This window comes from Setaria viridis, chromosome 8 (genome assembly GCF_005286985.2).
Source record: "Setaria viridis chromosome 8, Setaria_viridis_v4.0, whole genome shotgun sequence".
Classification (NCBI taxonomy): domain Eukaryota; kingdom Viridiplantae; phylum Streptophyta; class Magnoliopsida; order Poales; family Poaceae; genus Setaria; species Setaria viridis.
This window is the reverse complement of record NC_048270.2, coordinates 26,869,012-26,888,075: the sequence shown is the minus strand read 5'-3', so window position 1 is coordinate 26,888,075 and position 19,064 is coordinate 26,869,012. Positions and strand designations below refer to the sequence as shown.

General features: G+C 44.9%; 2 protein-coding genes across 3 annotated transcripts; both read right to left on the bottom strand.

Annotated features, from left to right (window-relative positions):
- Positions 1 to 1,604: 1,604 nt before the first annotated feature.
- LOC117866971 (disease resistance protein Pik-1) lies at positions 1,605 to 6,849 on the bottom strand. Its single transcript, XM_034751279.2, has 2 exons — positions 5,866 to 6,849; positions 1,605 to 1,766 (listed from the first exon to the last, which is right to left on the bottom strand). The coding sequence occupies exons 1-2, from the start codon at positions 6,627 to 6,629 to the stop codon at positions 1,631 to 1,633; spliced, it is 900 nt and encodes a 299-aa protein (XP_034607170.2). The 5' UTR covers positions 6,630 to 6,849; the 3' UTR covers positions 1,605 to 1,630.
- On the bottom strand, positions 2,871 to 5,112 carry LOC117866973 (uncharacterized). 2 transcript variants are annotated; one of them, XM_072290190.1, is made up of 5 exons: positions 4,108 to 5,112; positions 3,851 to 4,024; positions 3,388 to 3,777; positions 3,111 to 3,305; positions 2,871 to 3,017 (listed from the first exon to the last, which is right to left on the bottom strand). In XM_072290190.1, exons 1-5 carry the CDS (start codon positions 4,552 to 4,554, stop codon positions 2,940 to 2,942), a joined length of 1,284 nt encoding a protein of 427 aa, XP_072146291.1. In that variant the 5' UTR covers positions 4,555 to 5,112; the 3' UTR covers positions 2,871 to 2,939. The 2 variants fall into 2 exon arrangements, with proteins under 2 accessions (XP_072146291.1, XP_072146290.1); XM_072290189.1 differs by having other exon boundaries at positions 2,871 to 3,305.
- Positions 6,850 to 19,064: the final 12,215 nt, after the last annotated feature.

Genomic DNA, 19,064 nt, shown 5'->3' with positions numbered 1-19,064 from the left:
CCTACTTTTGCACAGCATGGTTGGGTCTAAAGTTCTTCTGAACTTTTACGTGACTTGAGGTGAAAGTATACAACTCTGCAGAGTGTAAAACTGATATATCAGCCATACTCACGGTCAAGAGCAGCCTAGACCCTCACATGATTAATAAACTTGAAGATGGACTTAAATCGATATTTTGGTTATTTCTTGTGATCTTGCTGAGTATCAACCATAAGTGTACTCATCCTTGCTTACTGCTGCTCAGAAGAGGAAGTTGTCAGAAGTTTTCTGAAGATGACTGTTTGGAGCCACCGTTTCCAGGATTATGCTGTATATCTCTGATGGACTCGTAAGTTATTATTTATATTCCTTTACGAGATACTGTTACTGTTTTCACCAATGATGTCACTATATGTATGAAATTAGATCCTAGCATACATATAGGTAGCACTTGATTTTGTTTTAAAACCGGGTGTGACATGGGATCATAATGACACATGATAGATCTAATTTATATTTGGAAATACGTTGCATTATATGCATATTTTAATCATTACATACACGTGACGGGTCCAATTCTTTTAGGCCTTGTTTAGTTCCTAATTTGGGAGTAGCAAAATTGACATTTTGCCATAAATGCGCAACTGTAGCATTTCGTTTGTATTTATGAATTATTGTCCAAATATTGACTAATTAGGCTCAAAAGATTCGTCTCGCAAAGTACAACAAAACTGTGCAATTAGTTTTTGATTTCGTCTACATTTAGTATTTCATGCATATACCGCAAGTTTGATGTGATGGGAAATCTTCTTTTTGTATAGTGCCAAAGTTGGGAATTTGAGGGTAACTAAATATAGCCTTAGATAAATGACAGTTACACCTCCGAGAGCGAGATTGCCCGCGAGTTTGCCAGCCTTTTTTCATATTATTTTAATTATCTAATTGCATCTTTTATACAAATTGATGGCTAGGATTCATTCAAACTCTTACCTTCACATGTTTTATGGAGTACCTAGCAAAACGGTCAATGGTCTAGCAAATATTAATTGAGTACTCCATAAAACCTTCACATAATCATATAGGAGGAAGTAAAAATAACATGTTACAACTGATACAAACAAAGAAGTTTGATCGGATACTTGGTCAATAATGCCACATTGGTCACCTCTGAATTATTGTTAAATTATATGCATTTCACAAAGTTCATCAATTGTCTCTGGATTTTCCAAAATAACGCAAATATGAGCGGACGCACTGGTTGTGGAACTAGCGTTGCAAACATAATATGATTTTGGGGTTGTTTGAGAGACAGGGGCTAAACTTTAGCCCTGTCACATCGGATGTTCGGATGCTAATTAGAAGGACTAAATATGAGCTAATTACAAAACTAATAGCAGAACCCCTAGGCTAAATCACGAGACGAATCTATTGAGCCTAATTAATCCATCATTAGTGAATGGTTACTGTAGCACCACATTATCAAATTATGGACTAATTAGGCTTAATAGATTCGTCTCGCGATTTAGCCTAGGGGTTATGTAATTAGTTTTGTAATTAGTCTAGGTTTAATACTCCTAATTAGTAACCAAATATTCGATGTGATGGGGGCTAAAATTTAACCCCCTCCTCCCAAACACCCCAGAATAGTACACTAACAAATACATACGTGGTATTTAGGAACGGAATCAGGAAGTAGAGTGGGAATGGAGACGACGTACCTCTTGTCAGAGAGGAAATTTGATATGCCTTTGATGAAATCATTTTGCTCGGCTGCAGGTTCAGTGCCACTGCTAGCAGAAAGAAAATTAGGAAATTTGAATTGAATTGGTCAATAATGCCACATCGGTCACTTAATGCAAAATTATAGGCATTTTACGAAGTTCAATTATTATCTATATGGATTCTCAAAAAATAATGCAAATATGTGCGGACGCATGCACGGGTTTTGGAACTAGCGTTCCAATTTTCTAACACAGTATGATTTGTTCAAAATAGTAGAATAACACACACGGAGTACTTAGGAACACAATCAGGCACTACCGGATACAGTAAGTTTGCCGAGTGCCTCAGGCACTCGGCGAAGGGCCAAATACACTCGGCAAAGTGTTTGCCGAGTGTAACACTCGGCGAACATTACTCAGCAAAGTTTTTCTCGGCAAACAGGTTGTTTGCCGAGTGTCAACCATCGGGCACTCGGCAAAGCCTTTGCCGAGTGCCGCAATACACTCGGCAAAATATGACACTCGGTACAAAGGCGTTGACGGGCTGTCACGGCGACGGGAGCTTTGCCGAGTGTCTGACGGCCGACACTCGGCGAAGTTTCCATCTTTGCCGAGTGTATTTAGGAAAACACTCGGCAAAGATGCCCGGCCCGCCATTTTTTTATGCCCCCTTTGCCGAGTGTTTCCCTAGATACACTCGGCGAAGTTTCCATCTTTGCCGAGTGTATTTAAGAAAACACTCGGCAAAGATGCCCGGCCCGCCATTTTTTTTATGCCCCCTTTGCCGAGTGTTTCCCTAGATACACTCGGCGAAGTTTCCATCTTTGCCGAGTGTATTTAAGAAAACACTCGGCAAAGATGCCCGGCCCGCCATTTTTTATGCCCCCTTTGCCGAGTGCCTACCCAATGGCACTCGGCAAACAAGCAATTTCGCCAAATTTTTTGACCCCTTTGCCGAGTGTTTGAAGAATACACTCGGCAAACCCGTCTACTACTACAGAAATGTCCTCTTTGCCGAGTGCTAACACTCGGCAAAGTGTCCTAATTCCTGCTACAAAATAGAAATGTTAGGTATAAAGGACCCCTCTCAAAAAACAACCACAGATACACAGGCATATTAATGGCAGCACAAGCATATAAATTGCACCACAGGATTCACAAGCACACAAATAGCATTCATAAGTTCTCGTCTAAATAAGTAATTCACAAGTTTTACATCACAAACACAGAAATGACAAGTCACTGAGGAGGATGAGGAGGACGTGCAGGTGTCCAGTGCCCCCAGGAAGATTCTGCATTGGACGCCGCCGATTGATTCTGCACAAATGTAGGTAAAGAGATTTCATAGTCTAAACAAGTAATTCTAGTGGAAGTAAGTCTAGATTGATTGTAAGGTTGAGATTGACTCACAGGAGTAGCTGCAGGAGGTGGTGGAGGTGGCGGGAAGAGGTTCGGTGGCATAGGTGGTGGAGTTTGACCTAAACTGTGGAACACACTCTGCATGTATTGGAACATCTGCTCCGTCCTCTGCCTTTCAAGCTGCCGATCCGCCTCGATCCTCGCCTCTAGTTCCTCTCGGCGCTTCCGTTCTACCTCCACCTGGGCCTACAATATTTCATCCCAACCACTTATTGTCAAGCAAAAGGTAAGTACAAAATGAATGAAAAATTAAAGAAACACAACTAACCTGCAGAGCCTGCATCTGTAGCTGTGCAGCGGTAGGCCGTGGCCGTATCGCGGGGCTCGAGTCCGTGCTCCTTGCTCGGATCTGGGAGAGAGTGGGAGTACTGGCAGTGTCGATCACGCTATCTCCAATCCAATACCTGCCATGCTTCTTCCCTCCTCCTACCCTCATCACTATTTCAGGATCGATATCCTGAGAGCTCGGATCGAACTCTGGCCCGTGAACCTCCCTCGCCATGGCTGTGTACTCGGTGACGCGGCTGTGGATGCTGGGATGGCTGTACGCCTCGGGCGGGTCCTCCGGGTTGAAGTCGATGTCTGCCGTGGCCTTGCCCTTTTTGGACATAACCCATGCCTTGAACCGGGAGCACCCCTGACCATCATGTGATGAAGTCTGCGGAAAAAATGTAAAATGATTACAAAATATGCAGTATTATGTCTGAGAAAACAGAAATTAATTCACGTACCCATTTTTCCTTGTACTCATCAAGGCTCAGACTGCCTTGATGGTGTGATGCATATGGCATCTGCAGACGCCGCTCCCGGCAGGCATTGTGGTTCTCCAACCACCCAGGCTGCAACCACACGTCCACCATTTTTTCCCAGCACCGGGTAAAGGATCGGCACCACCACGGAGGCACCTATATGAAGTGTATGACATATAAATAACGGAATTAAGCGTAATTAATCTCTCAAATAGTAAATATAGTCTTTATGTACGTACCGCCATGAATTCTTCCTTGGTCAGGTTCATTGTCCTGGCCTCTTCTTTTTTGATCCTCATCCTTTTGTATTCAGCATAAAAGTCGATGATGGCCTCAACGCGCGCCTCGTAGTGCATGTCCTTAACAAGCTTCTTAGCGGGCACTCGGCAAAGAACTAGTGTTTGCCGAGTGCCTAGATCCAGGGCACTCGGCAAAGTTAATTCCGGTTTTTTTATCAACCGAGGCCGAAGGAAGTGGGCCCGTGCAACTTGTTTACCGAGTGCATATAGAAAACACTCGGCAAAATACAAGCCTTTGCCGAGTGCCAGATCGCGGGCACTCGGCAAAGCACTAGTGTTTGCCGAGTGCCTAGATCCAGGGCACTCGGCAAACTTAATTCGGGGGTTTTTTTTACCAACCGAGGCCGAAGAAAGTGGGCCCGTGCAACTTGTTTGCCGAGTGCACATAGAAAACACTCGGCAAAATACAATGTTTGCCGAGTGTTTTATGGTTACACTCGGCAAACGTTACATGAAATAACGTATTTTAGTGGCCTTTTTCAAATATACTTGTTCAAAATCGTGTCAAAATCACTAAAAAATTGTTAAATTAGTTTTCTACCGAAAATATTCCATTATTTCATGCAGTTATAGCTCAAATTCCATTTATATCTAATAAAAATCTATAATTGCATTTAATCAATAAAAAATATCAAATGCATCCGAAAAATTTCCAAAATTTGACATGAACCAACATGTGTTGTATGTTGCCTGTACAAAAAGATTTGAAGGCACTCCTTAATTCATGTGTCACTTGAACACCAAATCTTATTGGCTCCTTTCTAACTTCTATGAATCCCTCCAGGAGATTAGTCGGTTTCTAAGCATGATAGGTCAGAAATTGGGCGAAACGTTCTCAATTTTTTACCACAGCCTACACACAAAATATAATGACATCTTGACAAATCTTGTGATTTTCAGATTTCGTTTGGTTTTTTTACAATTTAACAACCATTGAACCAAAGGTTCGTGGTCGTGTTTTTTAAAAACAATGTTCAAAATTTCTTTTCATTTTCTGGTTGAGACCTCAATTTGGTCTCCATAATATGAATATGATTTTTTCACTGATTTCAATCCATTATTTCAAGTACGTGTAGTTAAAATTTGACTTCAATCAAAAAATTCCTATTAATGCAAACAAAGCATTAAAAATCCCAAACAGACCCGAAAATATACCAAATTTTAATATGCATAACCAAATGTCCTACGTGGGGAGTAGAAAAAGTGTGGAAGGTGTTGGAAGGAATTTTTTTTTTGTTTGCCGAGTGCCTCAAGGACGGCACTCGGCAAAGTGTTTCGTTTGCCGAGTGTCCGGCTGAGACACTCGGCGAACGTTTGCGTGTGCCGAGTGTATGCGTCTGGCACTCGGCGAAGTGGACTTTGCCGAGTGTCACCCGTCTAACACTCGGCAAAGGTGTAACGGCCGTCCCACGCTGTTAGTGCACGACGCACGTGCGCCGCACGCGATACCGATTTGCCGAGTGTGTCTTCTTTGCCGAGTGTCGTGGAGTTGTTTGCCGAGTGTCTGATTTTTGGCACTCGGCAAACCTGCTTTTTGCCGAGTGTTTTATGTTCGCCGAGTGTCCCATTTTGTACACTCGGCAAAAAGGCTGTTTGCCGAGTGCCCGAGAAAATGCACTCGGCAAAATTTTTACACTCGGCGAATTTACTGTTTCCGGTAGTGAGGAATGAAGTAGAGTGAGAATGGAGAGGTCGTACCTCGTCTCAGAGAGGGAAATTGATATGTCGGTGACGATATTTTGTTCGGCTGCAGGTTCGGTGCCACTGCCAGCAGACATTGCACCATCTGTTATTACTTGGCTGAGGATGGTACCCAGAATATCCGTCATGTTAGGACTTGGGTGCACGGACACGAATGTCCGGCATTGGAATTCATCTCCTACTGCGTGATACACCAGATCCGCAAGAGTTGTTTTGCCCATCCCTCCAGGTCCAAGAAGGCATACCATTTCGTGCTTCTGAAGCAATTTGATGAGCTTCTCCTTCTTTTCTTCCATGCCCACGAGCTCCGATGCATCCCTGTGAAGGAAGAGAGCTCGAGGGTCGGTGGGCAGCTTGCTACGGTTGCAGTCGCCAATCTTCTGCATCTTGCCGCACCGCTTCGATACATCTTTGACCCTTTCCATGAATTCCTTGAAAGGGCTGTCCGTGGCTTCCCGCTGGATGAAGCTGCCGTCACCACACTCCAAACCGAGAGTGAAGCCGTCGATGTCGCCCTCCATGTCGTAGGACAGCTCTCGGGCCTCTGTCATCCAGTTCTTGCATGCCACATCAAGATCCAACCTCCCCCATAACTTCCCCAGGAGATGGTGAACTGTCTCGAGCTCGGATTTGATGGACTCGATGCCTCGCTGGGTTCCCTCCTGAAGCTTGTACTCATCACCCAGCAAAGCAGCGAGCTTCACCAGGACCGGCCCCAACGCCCCGGTCGCCGCGGTTACGGGGGCAAACCGCTCCTCCATCTCTCCCGGACTCTCTATGCGCAAGCGAATGGCAGGAGCAGGCTTTCTATGTAGTGGAGCACTCTCTTTACCTGTGAAGAATTAAGTTGGACCCCATCCAAAGTCCAAACAGTGATATTGCTTCCGATGATTGGCCATCTCTCTTGCTATTACTTTCAGCACGTAGTGGTAATGGTATTATTGATTCCCACCAATCATGGACTAACCATGGAGTAACCACCACTGCCGGAACAAGCCCCCAACCACGACTCCTCTGCACTGCAGAAGGCAATAATGGCAGACGGCAATAATGGAGGGATAGGGTGCCGGTGGTCGATTGTGACCGCGTGGCCACCGAGTCAAGTCGCCGGCCCCCACCAAAGCATGTCCATCTCAGCCGTCAAATAATGTACCTTTTGGCATGATTCACGAAGTTTGTGGGATCCACCTAGGAAAAAATTATTAGTCCTTCCTTTCGTCTACCTCTACTCGTCTGCGCAGCGCTCGCCTCAGCCTTGCCGCGCCTCCTTGCGCTGTTCGCAAGCCAGCGAGCACCCAGGCCCCAGCCCTCCCTCCTCCCCCGCCGGGCGCCCGCCGACACGCTCCTCGGCTCTAACCATGCCAGCTGCCAGCGGCACGACCCCCTCCTATCTACGCCAAAATCCGGCAGCGGCGGACCTCCTCCTTGCACCGGCAGCCATATAGCTCCTCTCCATGAGGATATCGTGGAACTTATAATACAAGATATATTTGTGTTATTGAGTGATTTAGATCTAATCTAGCATATATAGATAGATAACAGATGGAGCGGAGATAACCAATCAAGAGCAACCAAGATTATACGTATGATGTAATTCTAAGCATGGGTACCAAAGCAACACAGACATGATCTTAGCTAAAACCATCTTTAAATCTATAGCTCCGGTCTAAGCTCCCGATCTTTAAACCATCTTACACAAGAAAGATCCTGTCATGATCACCTTTATCAGCATAGGTAGTCTAAGGGCATGATCATAAGAACGTGTTATATTCATCGATAGATCAGGTATGCAAATCCGGTCACCACGACCACATGAACACCCTAAGCAATCTATCATTAATCATGGATTGAAAAGAAAGCAAACCCGAAATAGCATAAAATTATAGAAGGAGGCACTTAGATCGCTAAGAACAAGAACACATCTATTACTTCGCCATGAATGATTGTACATCACCAGATCTCCATCGAGATCCTACCTTGATCTGATGATCCTAGCTCCAAAACTACAACATGGATCTTCCTCGCAGGATTCCCACGTCAGCTAGGGCTTAGCTACGCTAATCCCTAGACAACCGCACGGCCCTCGGCTCTCTGAAGTGGTGTCCCTCAAACTCCTTCCACTTTTCTGCTGCTTCACCTCGAATACGTCGTCTTGGATGCAGTCCTCGATGGAGAATAGGAGTATATATAGTCTGAAGAACACGTGGTAGAAATTGGAAGGTGAGAGTGCGAGGAAATACCCTAGGCAATCGGCCTGGGTGGGTCCAGGCTGATCGGCCTCGGCGTTCCTTTTGCCCGTTCACGCTCTCTTTCATCCCCGAGTCTTCTCAGGTGTTCTGGATGCTTCTTTTCACTTGCATGTGGTCCTGACATGTTGATAGCTTCGAGATGAGATTGATCCTTGATAACCTTCCAAATCTTCGCTTGATCCTCTTTGATACCAAGCTCATCTTGTCATATCCTTGCAAACTTTGCCCTTAAGTAATCTTGGAGGGGTACCTGCTAAAAACAAGCACAAGAGGGGGTCAGGGGACCCTAGGCCGATGGGCCTAGGCCCTTTCTGGGCTTGTTGGCCTTCGTTTTCCTCTGGTTCGTTGTTTGTTCAAGGCTTTATCCAATTATGCTTAATTTAGCCTAATTTTATGCGAAAACAGAATATCCTCCAAAATATATTGCATATGTAAAAATGACCCATTTATTAATTAAGTATGATCAATAGTTTAGGTATCAAATTCATATCATTATTGCAGATAAATAGGGGTAAAAATGTGTTAATAATGAACGTCAACAGACAACAATTTATATGGTCATTAATTCAACATACTAGACCATCCGTCAATATTTCCGTAAGGGCTTCTAATTTTGACAAACATAAGTACTTAAAAATTTATGAAAAACTTAAGGGACAGAGTTAATACTTAATAATGATAAAGTTTACCTGCAAGCTCTCTTAGTCGTTAAATATTATAAAGCGATACTCATGCAAACACATACTAACATTTATTCACTTGTGAAAACGTATCATACATAGTACATAGGCCCCCTCGAAAACCTAGGAAAAATGTAGGAATTTTGGAGGATTTGGATCCTACAGGAAATTTTCCTATGAAGTCTTTTCTTTTGAAACAAAGGATTGAATTCCTACCGATCCTACGAAATTGCTATGGCATGCCTTGTACCATACTCAATCCTTGTACCATACTCCTTCAGTCTTGAAATATAAGCCATTTCGGTTTGTCCTAAGTCAAACTGCTCTAAATTTGATCAAGTTTATAGAAAAGAGCAATAATATTTAGGATGTCAAACGAGTATCATTAGATCTATTATGAGATATATTTTCATAATTTATTTATTTGATATGTTATATTAATACTATTCTCTATAAATTTTGTCAAATTTAAAACAATTTGACTTAGGACAACCAAAATACCTTATATTTCTGGACGGAGGAAGTAGCAATTCTGGAGGAATTCTACTAAGAGGTTGGACCACATGATAAGTTTCTTTGTCTCACTCTCTCATACAATTCATGTGTTTTTCCTGTGCACCATTCAAATGGCCCTTTGCTGTAGTTTTCCCCGGGTTTTCCATTCCATAGGATTATTCAAGGTACAATGACATTCAGTTCCTTGTTCCAAAGAGGGTCTTAATATGTGTCATCAATGGGTACCCGAAATCTAAGTACCCGATGGGTTTTACCCGTTAAGAATGTAAGTGGAGGGACAATTTGGTCTTTTATCAGTTTAGCTGGATTCAACCAGCTAAAAGAATGTTTAAGCAGCAATTTTTTTTCTAAAAAGGTACAAGAATATATTTTTGTGAAAGGAAGTCTCGAGATGAATATTATATCCGTATCATTTCCGAATATCCATACACAACACGGTAAAAAGTTAATAATACCGGATGCCCGAAGCCAACATCAGTAGTACATCAGTTATTTTATGACCGGAGAGAGCAAACCATGCACATATCCATGAATTTAGCTACAAAACTTCTAGTCTCTAATTAATCCAAGCCTAATCAATCAATCTATTGGCGTTGATTAGCGCAAATATGGATGGCTTGATAGCAACAACTAGTATACTATAGGAGTTGGTTTGCTTGCCCCGGCGACGAATTTGCCAGCACTAGTAGAGAACTGGGCGTTAATCCCGGTTGGTAGGGTGCAAATATCCCGAAAATGCATCCGGGATAAACCAACCGGGACAAAAGGGGGGATCTTTTATCCCGGGTCACTCAACCGGGACAAAAGATCCCCTTTTATCCCGGTTGGTAATACCAACCGGGATAAAAGGGTCGAGAGCGCCGACGCTGCAAAAAAAAAAATTCCCGAGCTCCCAGGAGGCCCCCCACACGCGCACGTCGCAAGGCACAAGTCACGCGATTTTTCACGCGAAATATGCGCGTGCCTGGTTCGTGGGATTCGAACCGGGATAAAAGGGTCCCCCGATTTAATTCCTTCCCGGTCACTTTCCAGTCACCTCGTTGGGGGCCCTTTTATCCCGGTTTGAAACACCAACCGGGATAAATGACCCCCTTTTATCCCGGTTGGTATTACAAACCGGGATAAAAGGCTCTTGACCCTTTTATCTCGGTTGGTGTTACCAACCGGGATAAAAGGGGGGGTCTTTTATCCCGGTTGGTGTTTCAAACCGGGATAAAATGCCTCTCAGAGTCTTTTTTTCCCACTAGCCTTTGCAACCGGGATAAAAGGTCCCGGTTGGTGAGCCCCCCACCAGTGACCGAGTTTTAGTCCCGGTTGGTGAACCTTTTGTCCCGGGCCAACTTTAAACCGGGACAAAAAGGGGCGGATGGAAAGTCGTTTCTCTACTAGTGCAGCCTACCTAAATATTCCTTCCCCTTTTCCGGCGGGACCATACTAGAGTGCTATTGGCAGACGCCCCACCATCGATGGAGAAGAGAAGGAAAGAAAAAGAGAAGACCACTGCACGTTTGTGTTATCTTTCGTAGGCGCATAACTCTGTCCCGCTTTCGGGTAAATCAACTCTTCATCATCGTTCGTGCGTCTTTCGACTGGCTAGTGTGTATTAGTGTGAGGAAAAAGGGAAAATAAATGGTAGAAACTCAGGCACACAATGCAACATCTTTGTCTCCCTCTCTTTTTCATAGGGCATCTCTGTTGCCATCTCATTAATTAGTGTGTTGAAAATTGACGCAACGACATGGAAGGGACGGTGCTGCAAGTGTTGCCCGTTGTCCCGCCGTCTGAGGCAAGAGCATCGACTAGTCACGTGGCGACTATCTTTTTGACGTCAGAGGCTGGTCCATCGTCCAGCAGGGTGATGGTCCCTCTCGGTGCGCCAGTGCCGGGGAACATGATGACACGCAGCTCCATTCTGTGGCGAACCGAGAGAGAGGCTGGCTGATAGCTGAACCCCTGGCCACCGTGGATTTTGAGACTGAGCTGATGGACATGTACCGCCAAGTAGGCGAGTACACACAAGTAGGCTTTACTTCTACTTTTGGTCTTCATCTTGAAATTGGTACTTGATGCTTATACGAGTACTTTGCTCTATGTTGTAGACACTGACCCAGCACTCCCGCGAGAAATTGAGAGTTCTCGAAGTAATTGGGGACACCATCCAGCGGGCGGAGGCACTGGAGCAGAAGCTAGCTTAAGAGCGGGAATACTCCTCCCCGCTACTGATGAAGTATGATGGGTAGGCCGCCCAGTACCGGAATAATGCACAGAGCACCGCGGAGGAGAAGGACCACCTTCAGAATCTCAACAAAGGGTTGAGAAACCGGAATGAAGGTAAGTTGTTAACCTCCATTGTCTTCAGGTACTTGTCAGGCCTTGCTGACTTGTTGGTTGCCTTTGTGCTTGCAGAGCTCACCAAGGAGAATAACGATCTCCATGATCGTGTCGTTGACTGGCAAAGCGCGTACTACCAGGTCACTAATGAATTTGACAAGGTGATCAAGAAGTACGAGACCCTGGAACACAAGTTTGACAAGGAGAAGTAGCTACGCAAGGACGGGGAGGTCCAACTTGTGGATCTGATGGAGAAACTCCAAGTGCAGTGGGCTGAGTTGGAGGCGAAGGACCTTGCTCTCAAGGAGCTATCAGAAGCCGCTCAGCCCATTGCTGATACGGTGGAGCCCCTAGAGAAAGACGTGGAGCCCCGTTCCTTGGTAGAGCGACTCAGGGATGTACCTGAGAAGTTCACCAGCTACGTGAAGAAGACTGCGGAGTCCGTCTCCAAGCAACTGCTGGTGATGGTGAAGTCGTTCTACTCACAAGCCAACTTGGCTCCTGTGGCAAAGGGCATTGCCGAGGACTGCTCTGTTGAGCAATTCTAGCAGTACTTGGAGGAGATGGCTCCCATTGCTCAAGAAGTAGCCGATAAGATAGACCTTCAGTGATATGCAAAAAACAATTGTCTGTAATGTAAACAAGTTAAGTTAATGCAAATTGTTTTGAAGTCTTGTCGCAATTTTTGTTTACTTGTCAACTTGTTTGAATTCCTTCGGCTTAGTGCATCTCACGGACTACCAAGATGTTTGCTCGTATGGTAGTCGTGAGTGTCCGCGCACAAGACTGCTCCTGGGAGCCTCTTTGAATACACTATGTAGAGTACCTTTAGGATGTGACTCCCTTTTGTGGGAGCTCCAGTACTTGTGTATCTAGGTAGTCAAACTCTTCAGGCGAGTAAACTCTTCAGAACTTTATGATCTGGAACCTACCTTGACAACCTCTCTAGATTGTTTGGGTGTGCTCCGAAGACCTGGAACTTGCAAACTTGTTATTACAAGCCGCGGTTAGAAGGACTCGGGTAGTATAGATCACTCCTAAGTAAATTGACGACTTCTGTCTATGAAGACCGTCGATGGATAGATTTTGTCTAAGGAACTGATTAGCTCAAGATTTGTGTGTGCAAGCTTGCTTCTGCTCAAGTTGCTGCTATCTAATGAGTTGAATAACCCAAAAGATAAGTGTGCAAACTTGTGGGTACAAGTTGCGAGTGGGTAGAGACTAGTCTTTTGCAACAAAAAATAACTTTGCTTTATTTAAATTGTAACTGTACAACTATGGTCGACGGCTATTTTACATGAATATGTAGACTATGGGTAGAATCAACACAAGAACCACGAGTTGTCGACTTCTTTACCGGTGAGAGTTTGGAGCCTATATGACCCAGGTCCAGTGACCTTGGAGATGATGTAAGGCCCCTCCCAAGGCGAGTTTAGCTTGTGCAGCCCCTTGGTGTCTAGAATACACTTGAGGACCATGTCGCCTGTGTTGAACGAACGTTCCTTAACATTGCGATCATGATAGTGGCAAATTCCTTCAAGGTATCTTGTTGATTGGACGAGTGCTACACAGTGAGCTTCTTTGAGACTATTTATATCTAGACGTCTTGTTTCTTCTACCGAAGCTTCCTCATACTACCCAATTACTAGAGATTTCCACATGATGTCGGCGGGTAGGATAGCTTCTGATCCATAGACTAGGAAGTAGGGTGAGTACCTCGTAGGCTTGCACAGCTATGTGCGAAGCCCATAGAGGACATTGGGTAGCTCCTTGAGCCACTTGCCTCATTTGGCATTGTCAATGTCATGTAGTCTCTTCTTGATAGCTTCTAGGTTCTCGGCTATCACCTACGGAGTAGTTCAAATCGAAGCTTTTTAGTACCATCCCATTGCACGCCCAACCTGACCGTTGGCCCGTAGATGAGCAACAGAGACGGTACCGAACATCAATCCCGTTGTTTTCACAATACTCCCAGAACTTGTGATTGTTGAAATTTGAGCCCAGGCCTATCATGATGCGATTGGGGAAACCGTAGTGATGGATGATCTCGTCGAGGAAGTCAAGTACTCTGTCTGCCTTCGAGTAGGTCACTGGCTTCACCTCAATCCACTTGGTGAACTTGTCGATCACCATGAGTACTCGGTTGAAGCCCCCAGGCACTATAGGCAGAGTACCAATCATGTCTAGCCCCCAGCATGCGAAGAGCCAGGAGGGCGGTATAGTCATCAGCCTATAGGCAGAAACATGTTGCTGCTTGGCAAAGAATTGACAACCTTAACATCGGCGAACTAGCTCTTTGGCATCTTTGAGAGCTATAGGCCAATAGAATCTTGCTCTAAAAGCTTTGCCCATGATCGTTTTGGATGATGTGTGGTTGCCGCAGATGCCTTTGTGAATCTCCTCCAATATATCCTTGCCATCTTCACGTGAGATGCACTTCATGAGTACTCCTGATGATCCGCCTCGTATGTAGAGCTTATCCCCAACTAGAACTTAGTTCTTGCCATGCTGTGAGACTTGCTCTACTTCTGCTTGTTGGGAAGCAACTTGTGCTCCTTGATGTAGTCGATGAAGGGGGTTCTCCAATCTACGTTGATCATCAGAACCTCCCGATCAGGCTCATTGTTGTCTCGATTGGTGGTTTTTGAAGGTGCCAACTCTGCTATGGATGGCTTGTGTAGTTCGTGGACAAAGACCCCAGCTAGAACTAGAGTACGAGTAGATTCGAGCTTGGACAAGATGTTTGAGCTACATTATTGTCACGAGCCACGTGATGGAACTCCAGGCTGGAGAACGTGTTCGTCGGCTTGCGTACTTCAAGGCAGTACGCGTCCATGTTATCTTTGTGGCGATCCCACTCATCATTGACTTGGTTGATGACTATTAGTGAGTCGCCGTAAACCAAAAACCACTTGATTCCTAGCGAGACTACCAAACGGAGCCCGTGCAGTAGTGCCTCATATTCTGCTTTGTTGTTGGAGACCTCCCAGAATATTTGCAACACATACTTGAGTTGTTCGCCTTTGGGAGAGATTAAGAGTACTCCTGCACCGGTACCCTCAAGCTTGAGTGATCCATCGAAGTATATGACGCAATGCTCTGGACGTTCTGTCAGTGTGGGTACTTGATTTTCCCGCCACTTTGCCATGAAATCTACTAGTGCTTGCGACTTGATGGCAGTCTTTGGTTTTAAATCTAGAGATAAGGCTTCGAGTTATACTGTCCACTTGAAGATCCTTCCTGTTGCATCTCTATTGTGAAGTATGTCTCCTAAGGGGAAGTCTGTGATGACGGAGATGTTGTGTTCTTGGAAGTAGTGTCCCAAGGTGAGTAATATTGCGTATAGCAACTTCTGTACTAGCGGATACCTTATTTTGGAGTCTGACAACACCTCGCTGATGAAGTAGATGGGCCACTGTACTTTGTATACATGGCCTGGTTCTGGTCTTTCGATCAAGATCGCCGTGCTGACAATGTTAGTACTCACGGCGATGTAGAGCAGCAAGTCTTCATTGGGAATAGGCGCCGTGAGGACCGGTGGCTTTGACATCAAGTCCTTCAACTGTTGAAGGGCTTGTTCCGCCTCCTCAGTCCACTGTAACTTGTCTTACCGCTTGAGTAGTTTGAAGAAGGGTAGTCCCCTTTCTCCAAGTGTTGAGATGAATCTATTGAGGGCCGCTATGCATCCTATCAGCTTCGAGACGTCCTTGATGCACGATGGAGCATGCAAGTTGGTGATGGCAGCAATCTTCTCAGGATTAGCCTCAATTCCTCGATGACTGATGATGAACCTAAGTAGTTTCCTGAAGGGTACACCGAACATGCATTTTGTTGGGTTCAGTTTCCACCGGTATGCTCGTAGGCTTGCGAAGGTTTCTTCTAGATCCGCAACGAAGTCGTCGGGATATATGGTCTTAATGACCACATCGTCCATGTACACCTCTACATTGCGGTGTAGCTAGTTTTGAAGCACTCCTAGATGGCTCGTTGATACGTGGCACTTGCCTTCTTCAACCAGAAGGACATTGTAGTGCAGCAGAAAGCTCCGTACGCGGTGATGAACGCAGTCTTGATCTAATCTTCTTCCTTGAGTGCTATCTAGTGATACCCCGAGTAGCAGTTGAGGAAACAGAGGAGAGCGCACCCAACCCAAGTCGATAACTTGATCAATCCTAGGGAGCCCAAAGGGATCCTTTGGATAGTGCTTCTTGAGGTCTGTGTTGTCGACACACATCCTCTGCTAGTTGTTGTTCTTCTTCCGCAACAAGATAGGGTTAGCCAACCACTCTGGATGAAGGACTTCTTTTATAAAGCTAGCCACGAGTAGTTTGGCCAACTCTTTTTGATGGCTTCTCTTCTATCTTGGGCGAACCGGCATAGTCGTTGTCGCTTGGGCGTAGCTTTGGGATCCACATTGAGTGAGTGCTCGATCAACTCTCTGGGCAGCCCCAGCATATGAGATAGCTTCCATGCAAAGATGTCTCGTTGACCCGAAGGAAGCTGACGAGCACGTCTTCCTATTTGGGATCTAGCCCTACGCCAATCAGGACTGTTTTGGAGCTGTCACTGATTTTGTGGTCAATCGCTTTGAGATCACCTTCACCTGCCGTATTGACCTTGGTTGCCCCCAACTTCTTCTGTAGGATTTTGAGTTCTGTCGGCGACAATTTCTTGGAAGCGGCAAAGAATTGCATCATGGAGTTTGGCACCTGAGTAGTCGCTGCTAGCTCCACAGCTTCCGTATCACAGTCGCACGATCTCTTCAAGTCTCTATGCAGGGAGTACTCCCTTGGGTCCTGGCATTTTGAGTACTAGGTATACGTAATGCGGGATGGCCATGAACTTGGCCAATGCTGGTCTTTCGAGGATGGCATGATACGAAGTTTCGATGTCAGCCACCTCAAACTGGATGTACTCGGTCTGGTAATGATCCTTGGTCCCGAACGTAACTGGCAAAACCACCTGACTGAGGGGTACAACCGTGTTACCCAGAACAATCCCGTAGAACAGAGAGTTCGTCAGGGTGAGCATATATGTCACGTTGAGGCACATATTTCTCAAAGTCTTGGCGAAGAGCACGTTGAGGGCGCTACCGCCATCAATGAGTACTTTTGTGAGGCGAGAGCCTACAACGACTAGATCCAGGATGAGAGGATAGCATCCTGGGTCGAAGAAACTAATCCACTAATCTTTTCTTGAGAAGGTGATTGGCACCTCAGACCACTTAAGAAACGTGGGCATTGCTGGCTCAATGGACATGATTTCCCGAAGGGTTAACTTCTGGGACCACTTGGTAGTAGTACCCGGAGTGCCACCGAATATGATATTGACAGTGTTGGATGAGTTCTGAAATTTCCCATTGTCATCCTCGTCTCCATCTTCTTTGACATTTCCGTTGTCTTTAGCTCTAGAAGATTCTTGCATATCTCTCATAACTCTACGAAGATTTATGCAGTCCATCACAGAGTATTTGGAGTTTGGGTGCCATGGGCACTGTTTTTTTAGAAGCTCCTTGAAAGGATTCCTCTCTTGGTTTCCACTGCTCTTCTTAGAGGACTGGGACATTGCCACGATAGTATTATCTACCTTCCCCTTGCGATTTTGACCACCCGAGTAGTTCCTTCGGTTGTCGTTGGGACGATCATTGTGATTCTTGCCATTACCTTGGCCGTTGCTCTAGTTGTTACTGTTCTAGCCTCTGTTATGGCTAGATTCAAACCGCTCGATCTCCTTGTCTTCTTCGTCTGCCCAGGATTGTAATCCTGGGCAGACGAAGAAGACAAGGAGATCGAGCGGTTTGAATCTAGCCATAACAGAGGCCAGAACAACGGCCAAAGTAACGGCAAGAACCGCAACAATCGCCCCAATGACAAACAAGGCAACTACTCAGGTCATCAAAACTACAAGAGGAAGCCAGACAACACTATCGCGGTAATGTCCCAGTCCTCCAAGAAAAGCGGTGGAAATCAAGAGAGGACTCCGTTCAAGGAGCTCTTGAAGAAGCGGTGCCCATGGCACCCAAACTCCAAACACTCTGCGATGGATTGCATAAGTCTGTATAAAGTCATGAAAAATCTGCCGGAATCTTCTGGAGCTAAAGACAAGGGAAAAGCCGAAGAAGACAAAGATGAGAACAATAATGGAAAATTCCAGAACCCGCTAACACCATCAACGTCATATTCAGCGGCACTCCAGGTACTACTACCAAGCAGTCCCAGAACAATCTATAGCTCCTTTTACAGACGTTGATGGTGTTAGCGGGTTCTCCTCTGCTTAAATATCTCCTCAACGTTAATTTACAAAGCCAACGTCTTTCTATAACAGCTCCTTTTACAAAGCTAGCCTGCAGAGGAGATATTTAAGCAGACATTGGTCTTTCTATAGCTTAAAACAAAACAGTTGATAATTTACATATAACAGAACAATCTGGCAGCATGGTAGAACTGAGACTTGAGAATGCATATCAGGGTGATAGTGAGGCTGTTTGGTGCAGTGCAGAACTGCCGATCATTGGCATGTCATGCTCTAACATTTCATATGTGCAAATGCACTGAATGTCTGAATTCTGAAGGTCCAGTTCAGAGCAACTGATAAAAAAACCATTCTAATGCAGCAGCAAAATGGACTGAACAGAGCATGTTGTTTTTAGAAATGGCTTGTTAGTTTTCAGAAATTTAACAATAGCAGCAGCAACAATAACAAAAATGAACCTCAAAGTACTGCATGTATATACACAAATCAGTAACTTGACTGCTGTCAGCAATGCACATTTCATTCCTTGATACAAGCATGAACAAAGGAGCTGATGAACATTTTAAAAACAATTGAGAAAAGTGCAACTGATCAATCATCAGAAAGGCAGCAAGCCTTGATCCTATTAAATAGTAGGAGATGATTCTGTTGGAGGTATGCCCTAGAGGCAATCATAGAGATGATGATATTCCATTTGTATCCATGATTTCTATATTGTGTTCATTGAATATCCATTAAAGGCTACTTGAATTGATTTGCAATTATGTGAATTGTATGTGAAACTCTTTACTTGTATGGTTATTCTAAAGTTGTCCCTAGTCGGAGTTCATGTGAGGACACACATGAATATTAGACTAGCACATGTATTAGTTGATGACTATGTTTCACAAGTCATGGACATGGAGATGTTGAACTAATAATGTGGACACATGTGGAGACATGTGTTAGGACTGACCCAACACGAGAAGTAGTTCTCTCTTTAAACAACATATACGCTTTGTCCTTAGACCTGAGATTGTCGCATGTATTCTAGATGTGGATTGACCTACTTAGGGGCTATCAAACGCTACGCCGTAACAGGGTAGTTATAAAGGTAGCTTTCGGGTTTGTCAAGAAGCATGCTATGAGACATGGTCAATCAAGATGGGATTTGCCCCTCTCTGATTGA

What these genes read in the sequence shown, in the direction of transcription:
- LOC117866973 (XM_072290189.1), bottom strand. Translation starts at nt 4,554, where the DNA reads ATGTGCACTCGGCAAACAAGTTGCACGGGCCCACTTTCTTCGGCCTCG. An exon ending in CCAAGGAAGAATTCATGGCG is followed by an intron (nt 4,025 to 4,107) that starts GTACGTACATAA and finishes CACTTCATATAG; the next exon opens with GTGCCTCCGTGGTGGTGCCG. An exon ending in TACAGATGCAGGCTCTGCAG is followed by an intron (nt 3,306 to 3,387) that starts GTTAGTTGTGTT and finishes GAAATATTGTAG; the next exon opens with GCCCAGGTGGAGGTAGAACG.
- LOC117866971 (XM_034751279.2), bottom strand. Translation starts at nt 6,629, where the DNA reads ATGGAGGAGCGGTTTGCCCCCGTAACCGCGGCGACCGGGGCGTTGGGG. An exon ending in ATTTCCCTCTCTGAGACGAG is followed by an intron (nt 1,767 to 5,865) that starts GTACGACCTCTC and finishes TTCTGCTAGCAG; the next exon opens with TGGCACTGAACCTGCAGCCG.